Source organism: Cryptosporidium hominis (assembly GCF_000006425.1).
Source record: "Cryptosporidium hominis TU502 chromosome 7 CHRO017086, whole genome shotgun sequence".
Lineage (NCBI taxonomy): Eukaryota > Apicomplexa > Conoidasida > Eucoccidiorida > Cryptosporidiidae > Cryptosporidium > Cryptosporidium hominis.
This window is the reverse complement of record NW_667450.1, coordinates 17169-40802: the sequence shown is the minus strand read 5'-3', so window position 1 is coordinate 40802 and position 23634 is coordinate 17169. Positions and strand designations below refer to the sequence as shown.

Genomic DNA, 23634 nt, shown 5'->3' with positions numbered 1-23634 from the left:
TTGAAAGTTGATAAAAATAAAAAAAAGAATTTAAATTCATTTTTTCCAAATTTACAATATTTTTTCATATTAAAATACTGCAGAAAATAATCAAGTAAATTATTTATTTGAAGTTAATTCTTGGATTTGCTGGAATAAATTAATTCCTAATTTTCTGCTTTGCTACTCGGAAGTTAACTCGATATATAACGAAAATATATATAATAATATTTTTCTTTCACAGCTTGCAGATCAATTATCATATTACATTCAGATTTTAAACATTTCTAACTCAGAATATGCAAAAGCTTTTCCAAAAATTAAGATTGCGGAGTTATGCTTATTTATTAGCCTTTACTTGTACTATGCTAAGGATGAAGTATCGAAAGTTTCTGAATTTATACTACGCGGTTCAGAAATACTAGAATCTTGTAGTGAGTCGTTCAATGTTTGCTCTATTAAGTGCATATTCGCCTACATTGATCTACTAATACATTTAAGAAGTTCAAATGATATATCAAATATCGAATCACAACTTAGAAGAATTATCAGAAATGGTAAAATGGCTTTTAAATTTATTTATTCAAATCAAACGGTTCCAATGTACAAAAAAAGAGCGGTTAACTTAGCTTTTATTCAGGCATTGACACTACTAATTCTGATAAAGAATGACTTTAGTGCATTGGAAAGCGACGAGTTAAATATGCATTTACAGTTTGAAAGAAATGAAATGGTTGAGGAATCCTATATAGATGGTAATATAATCATTTCTAAGTATATCTCTATTACTAGATCACTAAATAATTGTATTTAGGAAGATAAATTAACATGGATACATTTATTTAATAGTATGCTCTTCGACCTTGATAATTACAATAATGGTTGTAAACCTCTGAATTATTACTTGGAATGTAGTATTGATTGTGCATCGAATAGTTGGACCATTTTTCTGTATTATAATCTGATATATAATATCCTGAGCTTTGAATATCTTCAGATTCAGGAGCATAATAGTAAACAGTTTGTGTATTTGATACATCACATGAAAATTCTGGGTATTGATTCCCGATCCTTTTACTTTCAACATAGTCGGGGCGGTGAGTATTAAGTGAGTAATATTCATCGTATGAAATTTGATTAACCGACATATCGTTGATAACTTCGTTCCTTAAACCATCTATAAACTGCGCTCCTTTAGACTGCACAGAATTAACAATGCTAAGATCACGATGGGTTTGACTCAGTTGGTTGTCATAATGATGTTGTAAGTGCCGATTAGAATGATCATAATGTACACTTTTTTGTGAATAATGGTAATCATTTTGGTATTCATTTGAATTATTTGAGACTTCATTAGTCCGAATGTTATCAAACTTATCTAAAGGATCTTCGCATATTTCGGAGTTATTGGAAATTGCTCTAGGCAAAAACTCCTTCGCATTAGGATTGAAAGAAAACTTTGATTTGCGGCTCTTAGATAGGGAATCTTTATTTGAAAGCTCCTCAGCAGCTTCTGAATGTTCATCATTTGCTTTAGGTTGATTGAGTTCATATACTGATTCATTTTGTAACTTGCTATCAACGCCTTTATTTGAATTACTTTGCTCAGTAATGTTTCTGTGCACAGAACTAAAATTCATTTCTTCATCATTGTCGAAGTTATTTACAGATGCGTTTTTTTGTTCCATCTCGATTTCACTTGCAAGAATCTCTGCTTTTCTCTTTTCCTCTTCAGATATCTCATTGTAATCCAGCGGTGTTGTATACAAATTCTCATCAAAAGTACCTTGAATTCCGAATTTATTGAGATTTTCTTCAAATTGATCCCAACGATCGATGGGTTCACTACCTAGAATATCCTCAATAATATCTGAACTATGATCCTCAGACATCCATGGTTTCAATATGCGTTCGTGCACGTGCCTATCGTCATGACTTATCTCATTATCAGTCCTAAATGCATTAATTCCACATATTTTGTTCCCCTTTAATTCCCCGGAAACTGAATCAAATCTTGTAGGTATTCCATTTGTATTCGTTGTGGAAAGCCTATAAACTGAATCAAGTGGGAACATACAATAGTCCTCGATGGGTTTTGAAAGCTCATTACTGTATAATTGATGTATTCTTCTACAAAAACGAATACAAACAAACTGTTCGTTAGTCCCTTCCTTTTTACTAATTGAGTGAAAAATGCCATGATATACTCTGTTGTCAATAAGCTTCAATTCAACTTCACTACCAATCAAAACCAAAATGAATACAGCAAATTCTGTGGAATTACCATTTATTACTTCTGCATTTGCAATTCTATCTGAAATTAAGCCACTTCTTGCTTCAATACTGTTTGAGTCATAGCTTCTTTGAAATTGTTTATTCTTCTTTTTTATGTTGTATTGATTAAAACTTTTGTTCATTACGCTTGAGCTTTTCCCATTACTAATTTTGGAGTGTTTTGATTGGTTTCTTAAAACTTTTATATTCGGCTCATTCGAGTCCATTATAATTAATTTAAGATTTATAGCTCGGTATTGACCAAAATTAGTTACAAAAATATCGTTAATAATTCTCTTTTCACTCCGAAAACTAATGTTTAAATAATTCAGTTAAACAACTGAATTAAATCATTAAATTCAGAATGATCCGTAAATTTGCTTTAAATCTATAATTTATAGTACATATATAAATTTATATTGACCATTAATATGAATTATAATCTACTAGCAATTGTTATTTCCAAACTAATCCAAGTTTAAATAACTGAAATAACGAGACAATTAAAGAGGCGCCAACCAAACTCAAACATCGAGAAGTGTGAAATCTAAAAATTTTACTTGAATTACTGAAATATTTCTTCTTTAGGGCAATAGCGCCATATAGTTTTCACCCCTCCAAAACCCTTTTATTAAATTGGAACAGAATATTAGAATAGGGAAATTATAAACTGAAAAGAGAATAGAAATTATTATATATTTATGCCAAATTAATATAAATTACACATGTTAGTCTTTCTTTCAATTAAATGCGTGATTAAAGTATTATTGTTGTTGGGCCAGGTATTGGCATTTGATGCAGAAGGGCATAGTGCAATCGGAATGACCACTATATCTGGCCTTCAAAATAACTTTTCGCAAAAACTCAGAAGGTTGATGAATGGAAAAGATATTGTTGATATTTCTGGCTGGGGAGAAAGGGTCTCAAAAAAACACCCCTCAACTCTTCCTTTCCACTTTCAAGGACAGAGTAAAGGCGATTATTTTAAGAATGGAGAACTTGGAAACGATTTGAAAGAAAAGTTTATTTTGAAGTCAGATAATAATTGTAAACATACTGGGCATTGCCTTGTACCAATGATTAAGCATTTATATTACCGATTAATCGGAGATAATTCAAAATTTAAAATAAATTATCCTGAAGGCATACAATTAACTGATTCAGACTCGATAAAATTTCTAATTAATTTAATTGGAGACCTTCATCAGCCCATGCATTTTGGGTTTATTGAAGATGGTCTTGGAAGGGAAATTAAGGGAATGATGAGTATTAATGGGACAAATGAACGATTATCATTATTTGAAATTTGGGAGAGTGGCATAGCACGAAAATTAAAAACTGAAAAACCTCAATTTTGGTTTGGCGGATGGACACATATTTTGGCAATAAGAGATATATTTGACAAGGAATTACTCCTCTGGAAAGAGAGAGGTATAGAAATGATCGATGACTGGGCTAAAGAAAATTTTGAAATAGTTACTAATGAAATTTACTTTCATCCAATATCAAAGCAACCAATTATTGATAATTTTAACGTTGACGTTACATTGGAATTTGCATGGCTTGAAATTTTTCGAAGTAGAATATTAATTGCAGGCGCTAGATTATCAATAATTTTGAATGATATTTTAAAGCTAAGAGAAGGTAAAGAAAAACCGTTTCGAGTAACAAATTCATTATTATTATCGAGCGATGAAGATATTAGCCATAATATTTCTGACCCTATAATTGGCATTAACGTTAACAGGAAACAGACTCTTGAAATCAATGTATTTGGAAAAAAGATAGGTATTTCAGTTTGGATCAGAAATTTGATCATAAATCTAATAATAATATTAATTTGTTTAGCAGTTCTTGCGTATATATCAATTTTCAGACTAAGAGACAATTACTCCATTTTAAACAATGCTCAGTTGCCAGTATCCGAAGTAAAAACAAAAAGTGTTCAGATGAAGCAAACATCAGCTATTGATTGACCTAATATTTTTTTGGGCGTTATAGATATCAGGTAATATGAAGTTATTCATGAAATCTTATTTAGAATTGAAATTTCAAAGAAATATTCATAAAGCTCAGGTTTTATGTTTTATCAAAAGTAATAAATAAAAGCACAGTAATTTTAGATTTTTCAATTTAGTTTTAGGAATAAATTTATTTTTTCTTATGCTCAATAATTTGGCTGTTAGTTGCCATTTCCTTCCCCATCTCTTTGAGAATGATATTACAATCCCATCTTTCGAAAACAACCTCAATTATACAAGCATTTTCAGGGTTTTCAAGAGCAAATTTCAAAGATTTATAGAATTCACCTTCAGTTTTGCAAATGAATGATGGTACATTTGGAAAACCAAAAGTTTTTGGCAATTTAGAGTATTTCCAATTTGCAATATTGTTATAAGTATCATCGCAAATTACGCGTTCTATAGTGTATCCGTCGTTATTTATAATTACAATTATGGGGTTCAGGCAATTTCTAAAAATTGTTGATAAATCTTGAACAGTTACTTGTAGGCTCCCATCTCCAATGAAAGAAAATACTCGTTTCTTGCTTGCTATGCATAACCCAAGAGTCGCCCCAACTGTATATCCTATAGATCCAAAGAAACTTTGGCCAAAAAATTGAGAATTCTTTGTTAGCATCAACTCCAATCCACTAAATAGAGAAATACCTGTTTCTGCAAGAACATTCACTGAATCAGGTAAGGAGGATGCTACTATGTCGAACATTCTATCAATACTAAGATTTCTTACTGGCTCCAAGCCTAGACCCTTATTTTTTCTATGAGTGAATAGATGCATTGCTTGTGGATAAGGCGGCGTAGAACCAGAAAAGTTGTACTGTTTAAGTTCTCCCGTTTTGTACAAATTTATCATTCTTTGAATAATGTCTTCAACATAAACTTCTTTAAATTCCTGTTCCCCTACTTTCGACTTCCCTAAATGATTATAAACCATACAATGTTTAGGTAATTTTTCCGAAAAGAAACCTGTATTGAAGTCCATCATTTTTTCTCCGAGTACTATTAAACAATCACTTTCTTCAACGTATTGTTTTACATGTGGGTTACCCTTCTCACCTAAATATATACCCATATATTGAGGATGCTGTTCATCAATTGTTGTTTTCCCCATTATCATTGCCGAAAAAGGAATTTTTGATATTTCTAATAATTCATTCATCGACTCTGTAGCATGAACTCTTAATAATTCATATCCTAGTATGAATACGGGCTGCTTTGCGTTTTTAATCAATTGAACAGTTTTCTTCATAACTGCATCTAGTTCAGAAATATTGCTTCTCGAGATTGGTTTTTTCAGTGGACTTTCAGGTCTTTTAATATATTCATTGACTAAATCTGCGCATAAACATATATATACTGGCTTACTTAATGTAACACATTTAAGCAACGCATTATCAATCATTTCAGCAGCCGTTTCTCTTTCTGCAACTTTCACAGCTAAAGCCGTCACTTGCTCGAACATTTTTAATGTCTTGGAATAATCAAATAGTGTGTGATGTAATAAAGTTCCATTTTTATGGTGCTTCGATATTGGCGCAGAACAAATATGAACTACTGGAACATCTTCTGCAAACGAACCTGCAGTAGCATTAATTGCGCTTAATTCTCCAACTACAAATGTTGTAGACAATGCTCCAATGCCTTTAACTCTTGCATAAGCATCGGCAGCATAGCCTGCATTGAGCTCGTTACATGTCCCAATATATTTTATTTCGCTGTCCATTACAACATTTAGAAATGAAAGCGCATAGTCACCAGGCACTCCAAAGATGTGATCGCATCCTAACTCTCTTAATCGAATACACAAGTATTCAGCAACATTTACCATTTCATTACTTGAACTTTCTATAATTGAATTCATTTTAAAGTAAAAATATAATATATTTTATATTAATAATTCGGAATAAGTTGTAGAATTATCCTTGTAAATAATTATGAAAATAATAAATTAAATTTAGCGCATGCAATACTTTCAATAAAAACCCCACTAAATAGCGCATGCAACGATACATTCACATGAAAATCAAAGTTCGATTAATATGTATATTTATTATTATTTTGAATTATCTGCGTTATTTCGAATAATTCATTTTATAAATGTAATTTATGTACCTATTTATATTATTTTTGAAAAGCCATGCAACAAATGTGTCTAGCAACGACATTATTGAATAAATCCCTCCAACAATGGCACAAAAAGATGTAATTAAGTGAGATATTGGAACCCTCTTGTAAATCTTTTGCAATAAAAATGGTTGAAAATCGTAAACAATAAAAACTCCAGGAAGCCCTGACAACTCACCATTTTGCACGTGAACATCTCTTTCTCTTTCTGTAAATGCATACTGATTCCCATAGAGATTAACTTCACCGTTACCTGAAAAATATTGAGTTGGTATTAGTTTTACATAGTAGTGAAACATCTTTGTACCTTTGTGTACGAATTTTTGAATATTTTCTAATGGGGAAAATAAAAAAGGTATTCTATCTGAGCCAAATCTTAATTCATGAATTATATGGCTTGTGTTAAACCCTCTAGAAACATCATTCATATTGAATTCATGAACATGCTTTCCATTTTTTATAGTTGCAGTTCCTAGTGCGACATGAATATTTCCTGAAACCTTGTTTACCTGCATTCTTCCGTTGATTCTGCATCCTACTTTCTCAATACATTGGGGCGCCTTACTTACAATATCTAAATACGACCATCCTTTGGATCGATATGCAGTTTTTAGAGAATCACAATCATTACAACATAAAAATTCATTAGTTTCTGCCCCATAACAGCTCATGCATTCAATCTTTAAATCATTTTGTTGGTTATATTTAATATTACGCACTTCTTGTCCATTCAAATCAATCGGAATTTTGGCCATATATTCTTTCGAATCTACTTGATTTTCACCAACATAATCCACACTATCGACGGAAATTTCTTCACATCTCAATCTTGGAAAGGTAATATCTAGCATAATGTCTAATTTGTTATTAATTGTATTATCCACTCCTATATTATCTATCATTTCACCCTTAAAATACTTGAAAATTTCATTCAATGTTAGAAAAAACACAATAATATATACAAGCAGAGAAATAATGCTCCTACTTGTTGACTTAACACAATAATCTTCATGTATTTTTCCATATATATCTATTTTCTTAACTTTTGTTTGCAAAGCTTCATTGGCTTTCACTATATTTCCTAAAACTATATCTCTTTTTCTCTGTCTTAGAGTAGATCTTTCACCATAGGTTGCTTCCATGATTTAAAGTGGCAATACAAAAATTCTTGTTTTTTAATGCAATCTTTAAATAGTAAAATCTATTCTTTTCCCGGTTAATCAATTTGCCTCTCAAAAACTGCTGCCACTCAACACACAACAAAGGCGCGTAAAAAAAGAATATACAAGATTAATAATAAAAATTAAAATCAGTTTAAGTATTAGTTTTACCATTTTTCTTTAAAATAAAAATTGGAATTATATATTTTGACTCAAACTATGTTATTTCTGAAATTTTAATTGAATAATATTTTTTAAGGTGAAAAATGAATGAGTTAGATCAAGAATATGTTCAGGAAAAGATCAATGAATTTTTGGATGATGAACGCCTGATCAAAAGTATTAAGACTTATTTAAGAATTCATGTTACAAAGGCTTTAAGAAAAAAAAGTAATATAAAATTTAATTTGCTTCAAGATGAAAAACTTGTGATTTTATTTAAACTTATTCATGAATTTTTAAATTTTTATGAAATAAATAATACTTGCAGGATGTTAGAAGAGGAATGTGCTGACATTTTTCAAGTGAATATAGAAGGATTTGATGATAGGCTAGGCGAATTAGGAGCTTTAAATGGTGGCTCAGAATGCAACACGAAAATTGAAACTCTACTTGAAAATAAATCGTTTTGTAGAGAAAAATGTGAAATTGACGAAGTTACAAATACAGTGTTAATTGAGGCAAGTAATTGTATTGAGTCTTTACAAGATGAAATTAAAACGTTACACAATGCTTACTTTGAGCAAGTAAATACAGCTAGAGAAATCATGGAAAAGAAAGTATCAAATATAGAGAAATTATATTTAGAATCCCTACTTAGAAATGATTAAATAACGATAATTGGTTATTTAATGTCTGAAAGTTATTTCTATGATATGAAGATATTCGTTAAATGTTTATAGGCTGGTTTATTTATTAAAGAAAAGACTTAATTGGATACAAGTCTATTTTTTTTTTTTTTTTTTTTACTAAGGCTTTATTTAAAATAGCTATTAAACTATTAGTAACAATAACTTTCGTATTTATCTATTAATAAATTAGTTTATGCTGATAATTAAAATTTTAAAATTTACATAAATTCATGATTGAACCATTTTTCCTCCACAGTAGTTCAATTCCATCGTTTTCTTCATTTTTTGGACTTCAGATATTCTCTTTCCATTGGAAATCTTTTCGTTCTCGCTTGATTCATTTTCTAAATTAGATCCTATTACGTAATCATCAAAAATGTAGTATTCAAAGAATACATAGTAAATTCCACTGTTCCTAATTAACTTTCCCTGCAAATCAAAAATATTAATAGCATAAACTAGTACAACAATAATAGGGAAAAAAAATATATTAAAATCTTTCCCAAAAATATCTAGAAGATGCTGAATTTGTTTTCCATAAAATTTTCCAAATTCTGTTTCTTCAATTTTAAGTATTGAGAGATAGTGGAAACATAAAGCAGTTGAAAGCTTGCATAAAAACTGTGAGAAAAAAACGATACATGGCCCATCTGTGTGTTTATTTAAATAAATCCCATATTTCTTTGGGATTTTGAAATAAAATAATCCCCAGTATGTGCATACATAAACATAAATGAGTAAAAACTGGCAAATAAAATAAACTAAAATAAACTTGATGTAATTTTTCATATATTTTATCCTCAAACATGTTCTTATTATATGTGAATATAGGGAAATGTTCAAATTTGGGAAATACATAGTAGCTTCTGCAAAAATTATTCCAATACTAGTAACTAATGAAAATATATAAAGGAATTGGTTTAAGTATTCGTTATTAATCTTAAATAATTTCTCTAATAAATATCCTATATTTTTAATCAATTCTGCATTTTTTATTCTGAAATTATTATTTGGAAGAAATACTCCATCGATTGTTTCATTATTCATAACCAAATGATTACTTCTTACTGATACACTGTCATCATTCTTCAGGCTATTATTGGAGGTATGCACTGGTGTAGTTGCTCTGGATGAGAATATTAATGGGCTGTTCTCGTTTTTAGAATATAGATGCGGCTCAATATCAACAATCAAATTTTCTAGTTTCCAAGAATTTAATAATGTTGATTCCCATAGGTAATATATACGTTTTTGTTCAGTAACTAATAATTTTAATTCACGATTAAGAGTTATCAAATCTTCAATCATTAAGATGCTTTTTTCAGATAAGTTCTTAAAATCTATATTATTCGAATGGTGTGCTTCTCCTAAATAGTTGTTTTTGATCAATACAGTTTTACTTTCATTAATTGTTTTAATCATTTTCCCAATTATGGTCTTTTTGCGTTCCTCATTAGAAATACTGTATAAGTAATTCAATTTATCATTTAATTTCTTTATTTCATGGTGATTTATCGCCTTCCAGTCTTCTAAGTTGTGTAAAATCGTATAATATCTATTTAAAGTTTTAATAATATCATTTTTACTTACCAATTTACGGGAATTTTTTATTTTCAATGGGATAGCAACTAGTCCAAATCCCCATAAAAATGTTATTTGAGCCATCCCCCAAAAATGAGCAACAGCAATACACATTGACGAAATTGAAAACTTGGAATCATGTAAATTAAAAACTGTAAGGTATAATATTGATGTTATTGCGATTATTATGATTTGAGTTATCCAGCGATTTTTATTCCTTTCAAGGCTTGTCCTTAATTTTTTTTTGTGATCAAAATCGCCTGATAACTCGTATTCCAGGAGAATAGGAAAAATTACCCAACATAAGATAAATAATACAAGATATGCTAATTTCCAAAAAAATTTTACAATAGAAAAATAATTATTGTTTTCATAGCCCAATAATGAACCTGCGATATCAAAAGGTAAAATTATTATAGGAGAGATACTTATTAGAGCACCCAAGTAACAAGGTATTATAGTAAATGTACTTATATCATCTGAAGCTATTTCATCCATGCATTTCCACAAAAAAAAACTTAAAGTTAAAGATCCAAGAACTCCAACGACAGCTACTAGCATAGAGTGGTCATAAATTTTGTCAATTTATAATACTTTATTATTAGAATAATCAAATACTGTTTCTTTAATTTAAAAAAAAATAACAAATTTATATTCTAAAACTGTTACCCCACAATAAATGACATTTTCATGTAATATATTTTCTTTAACTAATACCTGTGGGCAAATGCAATTAAAATTTTAAGAAATTTTTAATTACGCGGTATTAGCCTTGCTGTAAAAAAACTGCTTCTAAGAATCAATTTAGAGAAGTTTAAAAAGTAAAATATATCTATCTATCTATCTATATATATATATATATATATATATATATATCTATATATATATATATATATGGATATAGAAACGTTTATAAAGTGGAGAACAGAATCTTGTTACTCACAACACTCAAAACTAATACGAAAATAACTATTAATTCCAAATATTTATGAATGAAGAATTTAAAAATATCGATTCATGGAGGGGGTCCGTGGCTGGAACAACTCTGAGAATAAATGGCCGGAAAAGGAATGAAAATACTACCTCTTTTTTTAGAACGGAAATTTTTAATTTACTTATTGTTCAAATAACTATGATTTCAATAATGTGCATATTCATATTCATTGGCGTTTCCTTGCATGTAGTTAAACTTAAAAAAATACATGCAGATGAATATATATCACATTTCAACTTAGACAATGATACGAGCAATATTTTAACCGAAAATTTGAGATCAATAGAAAAATCTATGGGTCAAATGTCATTTTTTAAAGTATTGAGAAATAATTTGGATCTATCATTCCCAATAAAAAATAACAAAGATGGTAATATTATTTTTTGTGGTGGCACTCATAAACGTGGTACAAATTGGTCTGAGGAAGTAATCAATATTACAAAAAGAACCATTGAAATTGCGCTAGGTAACAAAGTGTTAATCGAATTCAAAAGAGGTTTAGTATTTGCAATAAACACAGTCGATATTGAAAGTAGTAACATTGGTGTTAACCAAGATCATCTTAATCAACTAAATAATAGCTCAATGTTATTTAAATTATTTCTAGCATCTAGTGGATATGTATCTCCTTGTTACATGTTTGGAAAGAGATTATATTCTTATATTTTGGGGAAAAATTCTGGATTTTTGGGGTATTTTATGGTTATGATACCCTGGTTTTTTTCAATACTGTCTCCTCAACCAATGTTGTTGGTACATTTTCCAAGACTTTTAATTTACTTTTTGATCGCAATGCATAGAGTTATATTTCTTCACATTATCATTAATATTGCAGAGAAAAAATTATTCTCTTTTGACTTTTCGGATCATATTGTATTGTATGCAATGTATATATTAATTATATCTATTGAATGGTGTGCTATTTGCTATAATATCAAAAACAAATTCATTGTTTCTTGTATAAGAGGGTATTGCCTGTCTCTACTAGCGATAATTTCATATAGCAGTTTTTTTACTGCATTATATTTTCATTTCCCTCTTGAAACGCTCGCTGGATTTATTATTGCATTTTTTGGTCTTTTTGGAATTTTTTGGATGCTTATTTTTTTAGAGTATATTGACTTGACTAAAATAGGGCTTCATAAGTAGTAGCGATAGATCATTTTAATTACATTTTAATTATAAATTTATTTAAAAATAAATATCATTATTCAAATGGTTAAAAGATAAACATTCAAATCATTTCTCAACTTCTAGATGAGAATCATATCGGCTGCCGCTTGTTATTGTCGGCTTTTTTAGATAAATTTCTTAAAGGCACTTTTACTAGAGCGGCTATCTTTGCACCTAATTAATAGCGCTAGCAAACATTTTATTGACGAAATACTACATGGTGTTGAAAACAAAATCATGGACTCTAACAGCATAAATATTATAAAGAAGGTTTTAGAGGAGAGCGAAAACATCATTGACGAAGAAATTAGAGCTTTTGATAACATTCAAAATGATGAGAATGAACTTAACCGTTTAAGAGAAAAAAGAATTGAAGAATTGAGGCAAGAGTTCAAACAAAAAAACAAATTTATACAATTTGGCCATGGAAAATATGATTTCATCTCCGATGAAAGAGAGTTCTTCGATGTAATAAAAAAAAGCGAAAACGTAGTTTGCCACTTCTTCAGGCCATCAACTCTAAGATGTGAAATTTTCGATCGTCATCTAGAGATTATTTCTAAAAAACATCTAGAGGCAAAGTTTATTAAGATTAATGCGGAAAAATCGCACTTTGTTTGTAGCAACTTAAATATTAATATTTTACCAACTATTGCATTGATTAAAAATTCGAAACTCATACACAAAATTATTGGATTTGAGGAACTTTCATCGAGAGATAACTTTACAACAACTCAACTTGAGGAGTTGTTGGTTAGAAGGAATATAATACAAGAACAATAAATCCATGTAAACTCGATCAAAAAATAGTCTGAGGAGTGTTAAAGTGTTAAAAATGTATACTTAGATTCTTAGTAAAATGTTTAATTTCCAGAAAATGCTTATTTATTTTATTTTTTTATCATCAATTACTTTTTCAAACCATATTGGCGCCTTAATTTCCCCCCTTTTAGACAAATACAACAGAATACACTGAATTTATTTATTATCAATACTTAAAAACAACATATTTCCGGCCATATATTATCTTTGTATTGCGTAATTTATTTATTAAGTATGAATGTTGCAATGGATGAATATGGGAACCCTTTTATCATATTGAGAGAGCAAGAGCAAAAACAGCGTTTAAAGGGGATCGATGCGCATAAATCAAATATTTTAGCAGCCAAGTCTGTTGCTGATATATTAAGAACTAGTTTGGGACCGAAAGGAATGGACAAGATAGTCGTAAGTCCTGATGGTGAAATTGTTGTTACAAATGATGGTGCGACAATCATGGAGAAAATGAATATTAATAACGAGTGCGGAAAACTGCTGGTGGAGTTGTCTAAGTCACAAGATGCAGAGATAGGTGATGGAACAACAGGAGTTGTAATATTGGCTGGTGCTTTGCTAGAGCGATCAGTTGAATTACTTGAAAAAGGAATTCACCCAATCAGAATAGCGAACGGTTTTGAGTATGCATGCTCAATAGCATTAAAGAAACTCGAAGAAATATCTCTAAAGAATGGGACAGTTTCCGACATTCAAAAAGATCTTCTATTTAACTCTGCAATGACAGCATTAGGGTCTAAAGTTGTCAGTAGCCAGCAGGAGCATTTTGCAAAAATGGCTGTTGATGCCGTATTAGCTGTTGCAGACTTGGATAGAAGAGATGTGAACTTTGATCTAATTAATATTCAGGGAAAACCTGGTGGTAGATTAGAAGAAAGTTGTATAGTTAATGGAATTGTCCTGGATAAAGAGATGAGCCATCCTCAAATGAACAAGAAAATCGAAAATGCAAAGATTGCTCTTCTAACTTGTCCATTTGAGCCTCCTAAACCAAAAACTAAACATAAAATTGATATAAAGAGCTCATCTGACTTTGATGTTTTATTTGAAACTGAGCAGAAGTACTTTTCAGAAATGATAGACAAAGTAGTTTCATCAGGTGCTAATATGGTTGTTTGTCAATGGGGATTTGATGATGAGGCGAACCATATGCTTTCTCAGCGTGGGCTCCCATCGATTAGATGGGTTGGTGGAGTTGAAATTGAATTACTTGCCATTGCGACAGGCGCTCATATAGTACCGAGATTTGAGGATCTAGCAGAAAATAAGCTCGGGAGCACCGCGTTAGTTAAGGAAGTGACATCAGGAACAGAAAAGGATAAACTAATATTTATTGAAGGATGTAGCAAATCTAAAGCGGTTACAGTGTTAATTAGAGGAGGAAATCAAATGGTCGTGGATGAAGCAAAACGTTGTATTTATGATGCACTATGTGTTGTAAGAAATCTAATAAGGGATAGTAGGGTGGTTCCGGGTGGGGGCGCTTCTGAGATAGCATCAAACATTGCGGTGCAAAAAGCTGTAGAATCTGTTTCATCCATTGAGCAGTTTGCAGTTGAGGCGTTTGCCGATGCTTTACTTTCACTACCCCATGCACTAGCAGATAATTGCGGTTTAGACTCTATTTCATTAGTTGGTGAAGCAAAGCAAAAGCAAGTTTCGCAAGATGACCCTAATTATGGAATAGATTGTGATAAACTATGCGTAGAAAGCATGGAAAAAATAAAGGTATTTGAATCTCTGGCGTCGAAACAGCATCAGCTTGCCTTAGCAACGCAAGCTGTTAAGATGATACTAAAGATCGACGATGTAATCAAACCAACTGAGCTTTTTTAATGCTAAATGCCTTGATCAAGTTAAAAAAAAGTTTATTCTCAAATTTGTGTGAAGAAATTGTTACGCACTCAATTTTACGCTAAATGTTAGTTTTATGTTGACTAATTACGTAATTAGAGAAAAATATTCAAACAACAGCACAAGACTTGCACCCATTATTACTTCGCGAATTGTAATTTTTCTAAGGTATTTGCATTCGCACGGTATACATTTAAATTTAATATAAACATGCGCGTTCCCGCCTCTTAAGTGTACACATAACCCGCTATAAATGGTGGCATGCCAGTCAATTCCAGATACCGTTTAGTCTAATAAAGAGTGTATTCTTGTGAAATATACTATTTCAATTTCTGATTAATTAATTCTAACTGGGATTATGCAGTAAGTAATTTGGAGCTTAGGTCTTCCTCTATTTTTGGCAACTGAGTAGCATTTAAAGTACTTAATCAGATATATTTTTCTTATCTCAAAACTTGGTGTACACAAAATGGAAAGTTTAAGGGATAACTTCTCTACAAATATCGGCCCTAGTTGTTTTGCATCCAACGCCTCTCTGTTCCAGAGAAGAAATTCTTCGGAGCTTGTGCGCAGGCAGCTATATAAAACAAAGATGTGTGCATTTTATAATGTAGGTAAATGCACAAGGGGGAACCTATGTGCATTTGCTCATTCTGTTCAAGAACTAAGGCCTCTCCCGGACCTTAGGTTTACACGTCTTTGCGAACTGACTAAGCGAGGTGATATCTGCCGCGATGTAAACTGTACATTTGCTCATAGCATAAATGATTTAAGAACTACTGAAATTCCTCCAACCCCTCTATCAGAATTTAATATTATGAGATCTAATGAAAATACGGCTTTAATTAGAAAGCTAGGTTCAACGAGTGAATCCAAGACGAAGTTCAGAACTGGAGAATCAATTAAAGACCCTTTTTTGAGCAAAAGTGAAGGGGAAGATATTTTTGTCTCAAGTACAGATACAACTCCTCAAAGTCTCAGGCCACAATTGAGAAATACAGAATACGAAATTCCGTGTCAATGGCGCAAGATAGATAATATCATTTCAAAAAATGTTGGCAGCATTCGTAGCGGAATATTTTCTTGTTTGAACGAAACTGAAGCTTCTCAAATAGATAATTGGGTTTACAACGAAGAATTTGCAAGTAGATTTTCTCCTGATATTTCGACTCATTCTGAAGCTTCATGTAAATTTGTAAATAACAGCGACTTTCAAGAGCCTCCAAACTATTTTTCTTCGAAGTGTTTGTTAGCAAGGGGAATACCAGACTGGGATTTTATTAGTAACGACGATAAGATATCAACGCTTCAATGCGATATTTTGAATATTATCGGAGGTGATGGCAACCACCATACAGAAGATATTTGTTCAATTGAAAAGGGGGCGCTTCATATGATTAATTAAAGTATTTAATAACGTTTATACTTGGATAATTACATCTAACGTTTCCAGCATTATTTTGAGATTATTTCCTTTAGAAATTTTGAATTTTTCAATTGCAGCGAGCAGAATTTATTCGAGTTTACTTTTAACTTCTAATTCTCATTGTTTTGATTTTATATTATGCAGTTTATGAAGAGTTAAAAATGAAGTTATTTCATACATAAAAGCTTAAGTCATATTGATGTCTGTATCGATATCCATAATGTCCAACTTTTGAGGAATGATTTGATATGTATCTTCATATTCTTGTATACTTAAACTGAATATTAACTTACGAAGTTACGTTAAGTGGAATTAAGCAGAGCTAATGAAGATACCATCTTTGTGATTCATTGACAGTACTTTAGCTGATTATCAGTTTTTGGTATAAGAGGCAGTTTTATCACCAAATAAATGCTGTTTTCTTGAGGGAATAAGGTTTGCAAAGTTGAACCATCCATTTATTTTTTTTTTTATTAAGTTATTATAATATTACTTGTAACTTTATTCATATTCCCGATAAATTTTGCGAATAGTTAATCAACTGGGATCATCCATAGTGTTCTAACGATATGTAAACCAACTCTTATCTCGTAATTAGCTCTAAATTTATGATAAATTCATGTGTAATTACGTCTATCATGAGGGAAAAAAAGCTTTATTTTTTAAAACATTTAGTATGTTTTATTGTCCGTAAACTACATATTTTCCAGAACTAATTGTTCTATTTACTGAGCTTCTCTTCGTGCGAATTATCCAATATTAATTTTTGAAAAAGATAACATTTTTTTTTAAATAACCAAATCAAGACCACTTTATTCAGATAATGTTTTACATAAATAACTAGATAGGTTCTACCTAAATATTCTTTCATAAACTAATTATTTTATAGAAATTGAAACAAAATAAAATGTATACGTTAAATAATGCTTCAAATAAGCTAATTGCAATAATTTAATAAAACCCAAGATATAACTAATATAGAAATAAGATTAATTTGCAATCACAATTCAAATGAAAAGTAAAACTACTCAATAATCTTGTTAATTTTTTATTCAAATATTCTTGGATTCTTCTTTATCCTTAAAATGATAATTTGATGCATGAGTTAGTTCAAGAAAAAGGCAAGATTTAATATTGGAAATACCTGAATTATTTATTTCAAATTCTATGTTAATATCATGAAATTAAACAAATTTCAACAAAACTGAGAGAAACCACTAATTAATAGTTTAAATTGAGTTGTGTTAACCTTGAAAACTCCAGTATTACAATTAATAATCCAAAATAACCTGAATTAGAGGCTACAAGAAATTGATATTTGAAGAAAACGCACTACAAAGAAGATTTAATTAATAAATTCTCAGCTTAATAGAAGCAATACGAGAATTTGTAGACAAAAAAAATAAAATAAATTAAAGTAATATTTAATTTTAATGTTAATAAAAACAAGGGAATAATAATAGAGGAAATTTGCTTGTGCCCATGATTTCTCTAATATTATTGGATAATCCTTTATCGAATCGATTTATCAGAGCTTCACCTCCATTAAGGCTTTTTCTGAAAAACAAGTTCTGATGGTATTCAATAGTTGATTGGTTCGTTACTAATAGATAAATATGAAAAAAAAGCAATGTACCAGTACCTAAAGAAAAAGAAACGGAAAGCACTGATGAAAGAAGCAGTCCTTGGAAAGTAACGTTATCATAGAGTGATGCATCACTGTAATAATTAATTCCAGATAAAGATGAAAGCAATATAATAATCATTGGGATTGAAAATATTGAGATTAAAAGACAGCTTAAAAATGACCAAGCCAAAAATAAAATAAAATATTTGCGGTTATAAAGTCCGACGCACTGTCCTATCCATGGACAGTGATGATCCATATTTAAAATGCATTTATTACAAATTGAACAATGATGAGTTCTTGGATGCTTTATCGCATTACATTTTGAACAATTGGTCATGTAATTTTTGCCTTGATCAATAAATAAGTTATTTTTATCATCGCCTTTGAAATATTCCTCTGGCAAAAAACTATCCTCAATTTGAGGATTACGATCATTGAAAATATTTCTGCTTTCGAGAAATAAAAGTTCGCCTGCTTCAATATCGTGTTGAGATACTTCATTCCTTGACTCTTCCTGTTTGCTGATAGGCTTTGAAAACCCCGGGCAAGTAATAAGGCATAAAATGTAATTGTAAACAAGGTTTACAGTAAAAAAAAGTAATGCCAATCTTGTCAGTATGAGAATAACTGAGTTTTTAATCATGAAAGGGAAAATAAAAAATGTCCCACTTGTATACAGGAATGATATTGCAAAAAACACGAAAGCTATTAAGAAATGGCCAAGAAACTTCGCAAAGCATTCAAAACAGTTTATAATACTATCCATGCACTTCGCAAACCCATTCATAGTAAAATATAGTTCTCATTTAAACCTTGTTACAACGAATCTTTGAAACATAAGAGCAGTTCTAGCATGCAAGAAGGTATGTTAGATGTCAAAGATCAGCATTTGAAGAAAAATCAAAGAATCACTAGTCGGGAAAAATTGTAATGAGGAATTACCGCAAAAACAAAGGCGCAAAAATGCAGTCCACAAAAATATTCGTCTAAAGGATAGGTTTATTCATATGTAGCAATATGTAATAATCAATTCAACACACAGCAAGGTTCTAAACAAGTCATATAACATGTTAAAATTAATTGAATTACATTGGCATTCATTCTATTAGTGGTGAAACAGGAATGCAGATCTATGCGTAATGATGTGTACGGATGGACGTGTAAATATGTCTAATACATGTAAATAGTTGTGCTGAATAAATCATTGTTAGTCTGAAAATTTCTTAGAACTTCTTTTAAAATATTGTTCAGAATGTTTCAATTAAGATCTGGACCTCCCACTAGCAGAGGGGCTTCAGAATTTGGCACCCCAAATGCATTTTCACACAGGAATAATCAAGTTCCGCAATATACACAGAGGGCTAATCCATTAATGTGCTGTAGCCCTCCTCAGATTAATAGTATGCCTATAAATCAGGCTCCTCCCAGCAGGATGATAAGTGCGGCTGGCTTAAATGTGCAGTCTGTGAATGCTCCTTCGAGACTAGTAACAGGTGCAAGCATCACACCTGCTGCAGTCGTTGCTGCGCCTGAAAGGCAAGTTACTGAGCCGTTGCAACATAAACAAACCTTTATTTACGGAGGATCAGAAACCATGGAACCAGAAGACTGTGGTTGGTTGGAGCCAATTAGATTGAAGGTTCATGCAATGGAAGTTCAACAGTATATCAATCCTAGTAATCCGGAGGCTACACCACCGTTTATTTATAATGTTGACCATTTAATGGAATGCGTAGAGATACCAGAAAATTGGGCTCCAGAGTCAGTCACAGGAGTTGCTGCCTTAACATTTGAGAATCTAAATACAAATCCTCCGGTAATACAGCATCCTTTGAGGCTTGAGTCTGACGGATCGAAAAATGGAACAAATAATCCATACATACAACCCATAAGATACCATGTAGAAAGAATCAAAGATAAAGATAGCCCAGAGAAGTTAGAAAAAATAATCGAATCAGACCAAGACGTTACTTCGCCTTCAGGAAGTAAAAAAGATAACGAGACTATCACTTCTAATTCAAATTTCTTTTCTGCAATTCTTAGCAAAATTAAAAATGGGGTGAAGTTAACCTCAGATAAACAAGCTATAAGTGAAAGTAAAGAAGAAAGTTTTGAAAACAATGAGTTGGAAGCCGAAACTGTAGAAGATGAAGTTCCAACTATGAAACAAGATTCCGCTCCTGAACATAATCAGTTCTTGGACCAATAGAAATCTTTTAACCCTGAATTAAAATAAAAATTATTATCCCTTTGTATAGTCCATGCCAGTAGGAAAAATTAAATAAAGTTAAGTAATCATTACAGATTATTTTAATTGAGTGTTAAATTAGTTTTTTAAATATCAACACAATGATAAGAGAAACTGAGACAAAAACTAGCGTGACCAATGTTATTCTACAACAGAAGGTAGTGTTATTATTTGTACCGATAACTTCCTGTACCCTTCTGTTCAGGTTAAAGATGTCGGCTGTAGCAAATTCTGTAGTATTCTTAATTTCTTCAATACTTATGTTGTGTGCTTTAGCCTCGCGGCCAAGCTGTACTGCTTTATCTGCGATTCTTAACGCCATATTTCCTACTTCTTTTATATCTTCATCTATTCTTCTATTTTCCAAACTCCATTCATTAATTTTAGTTTTATCTGAATCACCAATTTCCCTATGTTCAACTTTGTTTGCTGAACCAGGTTTAAGCAAGAAATCATTTAAAGTTGTTGAATGTGTAATTTTTGAAAATGGATCGGTAAATAATTTATTAAATCTCAATTCGGTTATTTCAATAAACTCCTTTTCATAATTCTTAATGTCAATGTACTTATTATCATCTTTATTCAGCTGATTAATGCGCAAACTGGAAGAATGTTTATTGCAAATTTTCCTTAATTCCCGAATTTCTATTTTCATTTGACTAATTAAATCCTCCAATTTAATTTTTGTCAACAACTTTGGGTGATTCTCGTCGTTTTCAAGATGATCTAAAATTGTGCAAGTTGTATTATATAATTCAAACAATTTAATCTTGTGTTTTATATATTCTTGTTCAATGCTTGAAACCTCATCAATTTTTACATCAGATTCGCATAGGAGTTCAATTTGTTTAACACGCTTTAAAAGGTCTTCAATTTCATTAAAACCCCTTGTATACTTCCAGCCCATATTAAATTAAAAAAAACTTTCCCAAAATATCTGTCATAATAAATGGTTGAAACAAAATATATGGATGGATGTTATTTGAACAATAAAACGGGCAAAAAGATTATAAATTTAGTTTTGTTACTCAAATTCTGTCAAAAGTTAAATGAGGATTATCCAAATTCTGATAGCAATTGATAGTTATATTTTTAACGTTTTAATATCAGGGCAATATCTACTATGATGATTAAGATCATCTTCTGGGGTATTCACTCTAGTTGAAGCGCCAGAAGAAAATTTACTTTCATATTGATGTAGTTTTACACGCCATTCTCTATAAAGATTGTCAAATTCTCTTTTTGTCAGCCTTGTATCACATTTCGGAGTTCTGGGATCTTCAGATGATCTTTTCTCTAAAGGAACTTGATTTATATAATTCTTGTACTCAGGTAGACTTTTCCCAATTGCTATCTGCTTTAACCGAGAAATCATTCTTGACGTCAAGGGCTCCTCAGATGCCTTTAGTTCAGTATTCTGACGTACAAAATCGCTCTTATAATTGCCATACTTTATTAATTCAGTGGATGGAAGTTTCTCAAGAAGAGATGTCAAATCAGAAAATGAAAAAAATCCCTTGTTTGGTGGTGGATCAACTTCATTATAGATGTCAAAGTTTTTGCTATCCAAAGTGAAAAGAGAATTTTTTGACTGTATGTATTTAGAGCTTGAATTCAAATTCTTTCCTTCACTCTCTTTTGCCTCGAGCTTGGGTAAATTAGGATGAACCTCAATTGCTGATACAAAATTCTTTTCTTTGACTTTCTTCCCTATCAGCAACAGTATCGATATTTCATAAACTCTGTGTGATGTCATCGGATTGCGAAATAATGGAGTGTTATCCAAATTGATCATAAATAATGTATACCACGAGTCAGTTATACGCAGTTATTTTACTCATACAAAACCAGCGATCAGTATCCCGGCGGCATACAATTTTTTTACTTTATTAAAATTTACAACAGAAAAGCCTTATAAACAAGTTATTAAAAGACTTAAATTATTGAATAAAATAGACTAAATATTCAGCAACCTATTTAATTTTAAATACACTAAGTTTACCTGGCTTCATATTGAATCATCTTTCTCGTTCTCTTTTTGTATAAAATCCTGCATCCGCAAGTTCGGCATCTAACTGCTGCGCCGTGAGATAGCAAACTAACATCAGCACCGCATTCTAAATAATGAAATCATTCAAAATTATAACTTTTTAAAAAACTTACCACCACAAATATATGTAACTGGTTCAACCATGCCTTTATTTATATTAACTCCGTTGTTATCTAAAATTGAGGTTGTTTTACTTTCTGCACCATTCATTGTATTGAAATTACTTTTTAAAGTTTTAAGAAACCCTCTCAATACAATATCTTTTGAATTCCCAAGACTTTAATAGGCTAGTATAGGCAAAGTCACGCAAAAAGCCCTAGTTAAAAATATTCATTAGAACAATGCAAATTGGGTACCTACGAGGGAAAACAGACAGTATTGTAAATACCGCAAAGACACGAACGTTTTTTTTTTTTTTTATAACAATTTCAAATTATTTAAGACGTGACATTTAATACCCAAAACTCAATGTATCCATTTTAGGCCATTAATTCTTTATTATTACATATTTTCCCAAAAAAAAACTGAACTTTTTTTTCCCCAGTTATTCAATGGCCACAATTGAAATGGATTCTGTCGAAGGATTTCAGCTGAAGCATGGTTCATTGATTGGCGGTGCAAGGAAAGGCTGTTTATGTTTATCTCTAAGACTTGCAGTTTTTTTACATGGGCTGCTGAATATTATATTGTTATTTTTGACAATATCCGTGTTATTCTCAATTCCTATTGGTTTGTTAGGTTCTAATCAAGAGGAAGTTTTGCCTTCAGGAAGTTCTCACTTTGAAGTTCTGAATAGATTTGGCTTAAATGCTGTCAATCTTATGAATAAATATCTACCACGTGATTTATTACTCATAATTACTGAAATAATACGTTTCATAAGAGGTTCAACAATAGAAGGGAAGTTCGTAGCATTTACATTGGATATATCTATATTATCATCTTTAGTTTCTATTTTCGGAGTTTTTAGTAAATCAATGGGATTGATCAAGTTTTCTATCTTTGCATTTTTAATTTCTCAGCTACTTACTATATTTGGAATATTTTATGCTCCCACTTTAGGCAAATTGTACAATCTGAAGGTTTTGTCAAATCCAGTTCTATTGCTTTCGATATTGATCTTAGTTATGTTTTACACAATGTGGTATTCACACCTGCTATATTCGTACTACAAGGTATTAAGAGCTGGTGGAAGTGGTGGCGAGTATTTATCTTACAGAGAAATTATTGATCGCAGAAATTTCTTGCGATGGAAGACTTGGAAAGAAAGAGAACTTGAGAGAGGATCTCCATACAACCCTTCTTTTTCGAGAAGTTCGGAGAAGGATAGATTGCTCAAGTAATCGTGCTATACATTCAAAATTCTCCTTAAATAGCTCTATAATTCTAGAATAGGTTTAGAACACTTAAGTAAATTCTAATTATGGTTCGACTT

At 31.0% G+C, this 23634-nt stretch overlaps 16 protein-coding genes across 16 annotated transcripts; 9 read left to right on the top strand and 7 right to left on the bottom strand.

The window, feature by feature from the left end:
- The first annotated feature begins 541 nt into the window (after positions 1-541).
- On the top strand, positions 542-793 carry Chro.70348 (hypothetical protein). The annotated part of the gene is made up of 1 exon (XM_663178.1): positions 542-793. One exon carries the CDS (start codon positions 542-544, stop codon positions 791-793), a length of 252 nt encoding a protein of 83 aa, XP_668270.1.
- A 28-nt stretch (positions 794-821) lies between these two features.
- Positions 822-2480, bottom strand: Chro.70349 (hypothetical protein). Its single annotated transcript, XM_663177.1, has 1 exon — positions 822-2480. One exon carries the CDS (start codon positions 2478-2480, stop codon positions 822-824), a length of 1659 nt encoding a protein of 552 aa, XP_668269.1.
- Positions 2481-2978: 498 nt separating this feature from the next.
- Chro.70350 (S1/P1nuclease) lies at positions 2979-4229 on the top strand. The annotated part of the gene is made up of 1 exon (XM_663176.1): positions 2979-4229. The coding sequence occupies one exon, from the start codon at positions 2979-2981 to the stop codon at positions 4227-4229; it is 1251 nt and encodes a 416-aa protein (XP_668268.1).
- Positions 4230-4404: 175 nt separating this feature from the next.
- Chro.70351 (TPP_enzymes_N, Thiamine pyrophosphate enzyme, N-terminal TPP binding domain) lies at positions 4405-6135 on the bottom strand. Its single annotated transcript, XM_663175.1, has 1 exon — positions 4405-6135. The coding sequence occupies one exon, from the start codon at positions 6133-6135 to the stop codon at positions 4405-4407; it is 1731 nt and encodes a 576-aa protein (XP_668267.1).
- Positions 6136-6346: 211 nt separating this feature from the next.
- On the bottom strand, positions 6347-7540 carry Chro.70352 (serologically defined breast cancer antigen 84). Its single annotated transcript, XM_663174.1, has 1 exon — positions 6347-7540. One exon carries the CDS (start codon positions 7538-7540, stop codon positions 6347-6349), a length of 1194 nt encoding a protein of 397 aa, XP_668266.1.
- Positions 7541-7824: 284 nt separating this feature from the next.
- On the top strand, positions 7825-8388 carry Chro.70353 (hypothetical protein). The annotated part of the gene is made up of 1 exon (XM_663173.1): positions 7825-8388. The coding sequence occupies one exon, from the start codon at positions 7825-7827 to the stop codon at positions 8386-8388; it is 564 nt and encodes a 187-aa protein (XP_668265.1).
- Positions 8389-8637: 249 nt separating this feature from the next.
- Chro.70354 (Dkfzp434h2226-prov protein) lies at positions 8638-10551 on the bottom strand. Its single annotated transcript, XM_663172.1, has 1 exon — positions 8638-10551. One exon carries the CDS (start codon positions 10549-10551, stop codon positions 8638-8640), a length of 1914 nt encoding a protein of 637 aa, XP_668264.1.
- A 427-nt stretch (positions 10552-10978) lies between these two features.
- Chro.70355 (hypothetical protein) lies at positions 10979-12133 on the top strand. Its single annotated transcript, XM_663171.1, has 1 exon — positions 10979-12133. The coding sequence occupies one exon, from the start codon at positions 10979-10981 to the stop codon at positions 12131-12133; it is 1155 nt and encodes a 384-aa protein (XP_668263.1).
- Positions 12134-12394: 261 nt separating this feature from the next.
- Chro.70356 (ATP binding protein associated with cell differentiation; protein 1-4) lies at positions 12395-12940 on the top strand. Its single annotated transcript, XM_663170.1, has 1 exon — positions 12395-12940. The coding sequence occupies one exon, from the start codon at positions 12395-12397 to the stop codon at positions 12938-12940; it is 546 nt and encodes a 181-aa protein (XP_668262.1).
- A 273-nt stretch (positions 12941-13213) lies between these two features.
- Positions 13214-14827, top strand: Chro.70357 (CCTepsilon subunit). Its single annotated transcript, XM_663169.1, has 1 exon — positions 13214-14827. One exon carries the CDS (start codon positions 13214-13216, stop codon positions 14825-14827), a length of 1614 nt encoding a protein of 537 aa, XP_668261.1.
- A 487-nt stretch (positions 14828-15314) lies between these two features.
- Chro.70358 (asparagine-rich protein) lies at positions 15315-16250 on the top strand. The annotated part of the gene is made up of 1 exon (XM_663168.1): positions 15315-16250. One exon carries the CDS (start codon positions 15315-15317, stop codon positions 16248-16250), a length of 936 nt encoding a protein of 311 aa, XP_668260.1.
- Positions 16251-17707: 1457 nt separating this feature from the next.
- Positions 17708-18688, bottom strand: Chro.70359 (FLJ31812). Its single annotated transcript, XM_663167.1, has 1 exon — positions 17708-18688. One exon carries the CDS (start codon positions 18686-18688, stop codon positions 17708-17710), a length of 981 nt encoding a protein of 326 aa, XP_668259.1.
- Positions 18689-19153: 465 nt separating this feature from the next.
- Chro.70360 (hypothetical protein) lies at positions 19154-20110 on the top strand. The annotated part of the gene is made up of 1 exon (XM_663166.1): positions 19154-20110. One exon carries the CDS (start codon positions 19154-19156, stop codon positions 20108-20110), a length of 957 nt encoding a protein of 318 aa, XP_668258.1.
- A 112-nt stretch (positions 20111-20222) lies between these two features.
- On the bottom strand, positions 20223-21056 carry Chro.70361 (hypothetical protein). The annotated part of the gene is made up of 1 exon (XM_663165.1): positions 20223-21056. One exon carries the CDS (start codon positions 21054-21056, stop codon positions 20223-20225), a length of 834 nt encoding a protein of 277 aa, XP_668257.1.
- A 177-nt stretch (positions 21057-21233) lies between these two features.
- Chro.70362 (CG15040 gene product) lies at positions 21234-21944 on the bottom strand. Its single annotated transcript, XM_663164.1, has 1 exon — positions 21234-21944. The coding sequence occupies one exon, from the start codon at positions 21942-21944 to the stop codon at positions 21234-21236; it is 711 nt and encodes a 236-aa protein (XP_668256.1).
- An 806-nt stretch (positions 21945-22750) lies between these two features.
- On the top strand, positions 22751-23542 carry Chro.70363 (hypothetical protein). Its single annotated transcript, XM_663163.1, has 1 exon — positions 22751-23542. One exon carries the CDS (start codon positions 22751-22753, stop codon positions 23540-23542), a length of 792 nt encoding a protein of 263 aa, XP_668255.1.
- The last annotated feature ends 92 nt before the right edge of the window (positions 23543-23634 follow it).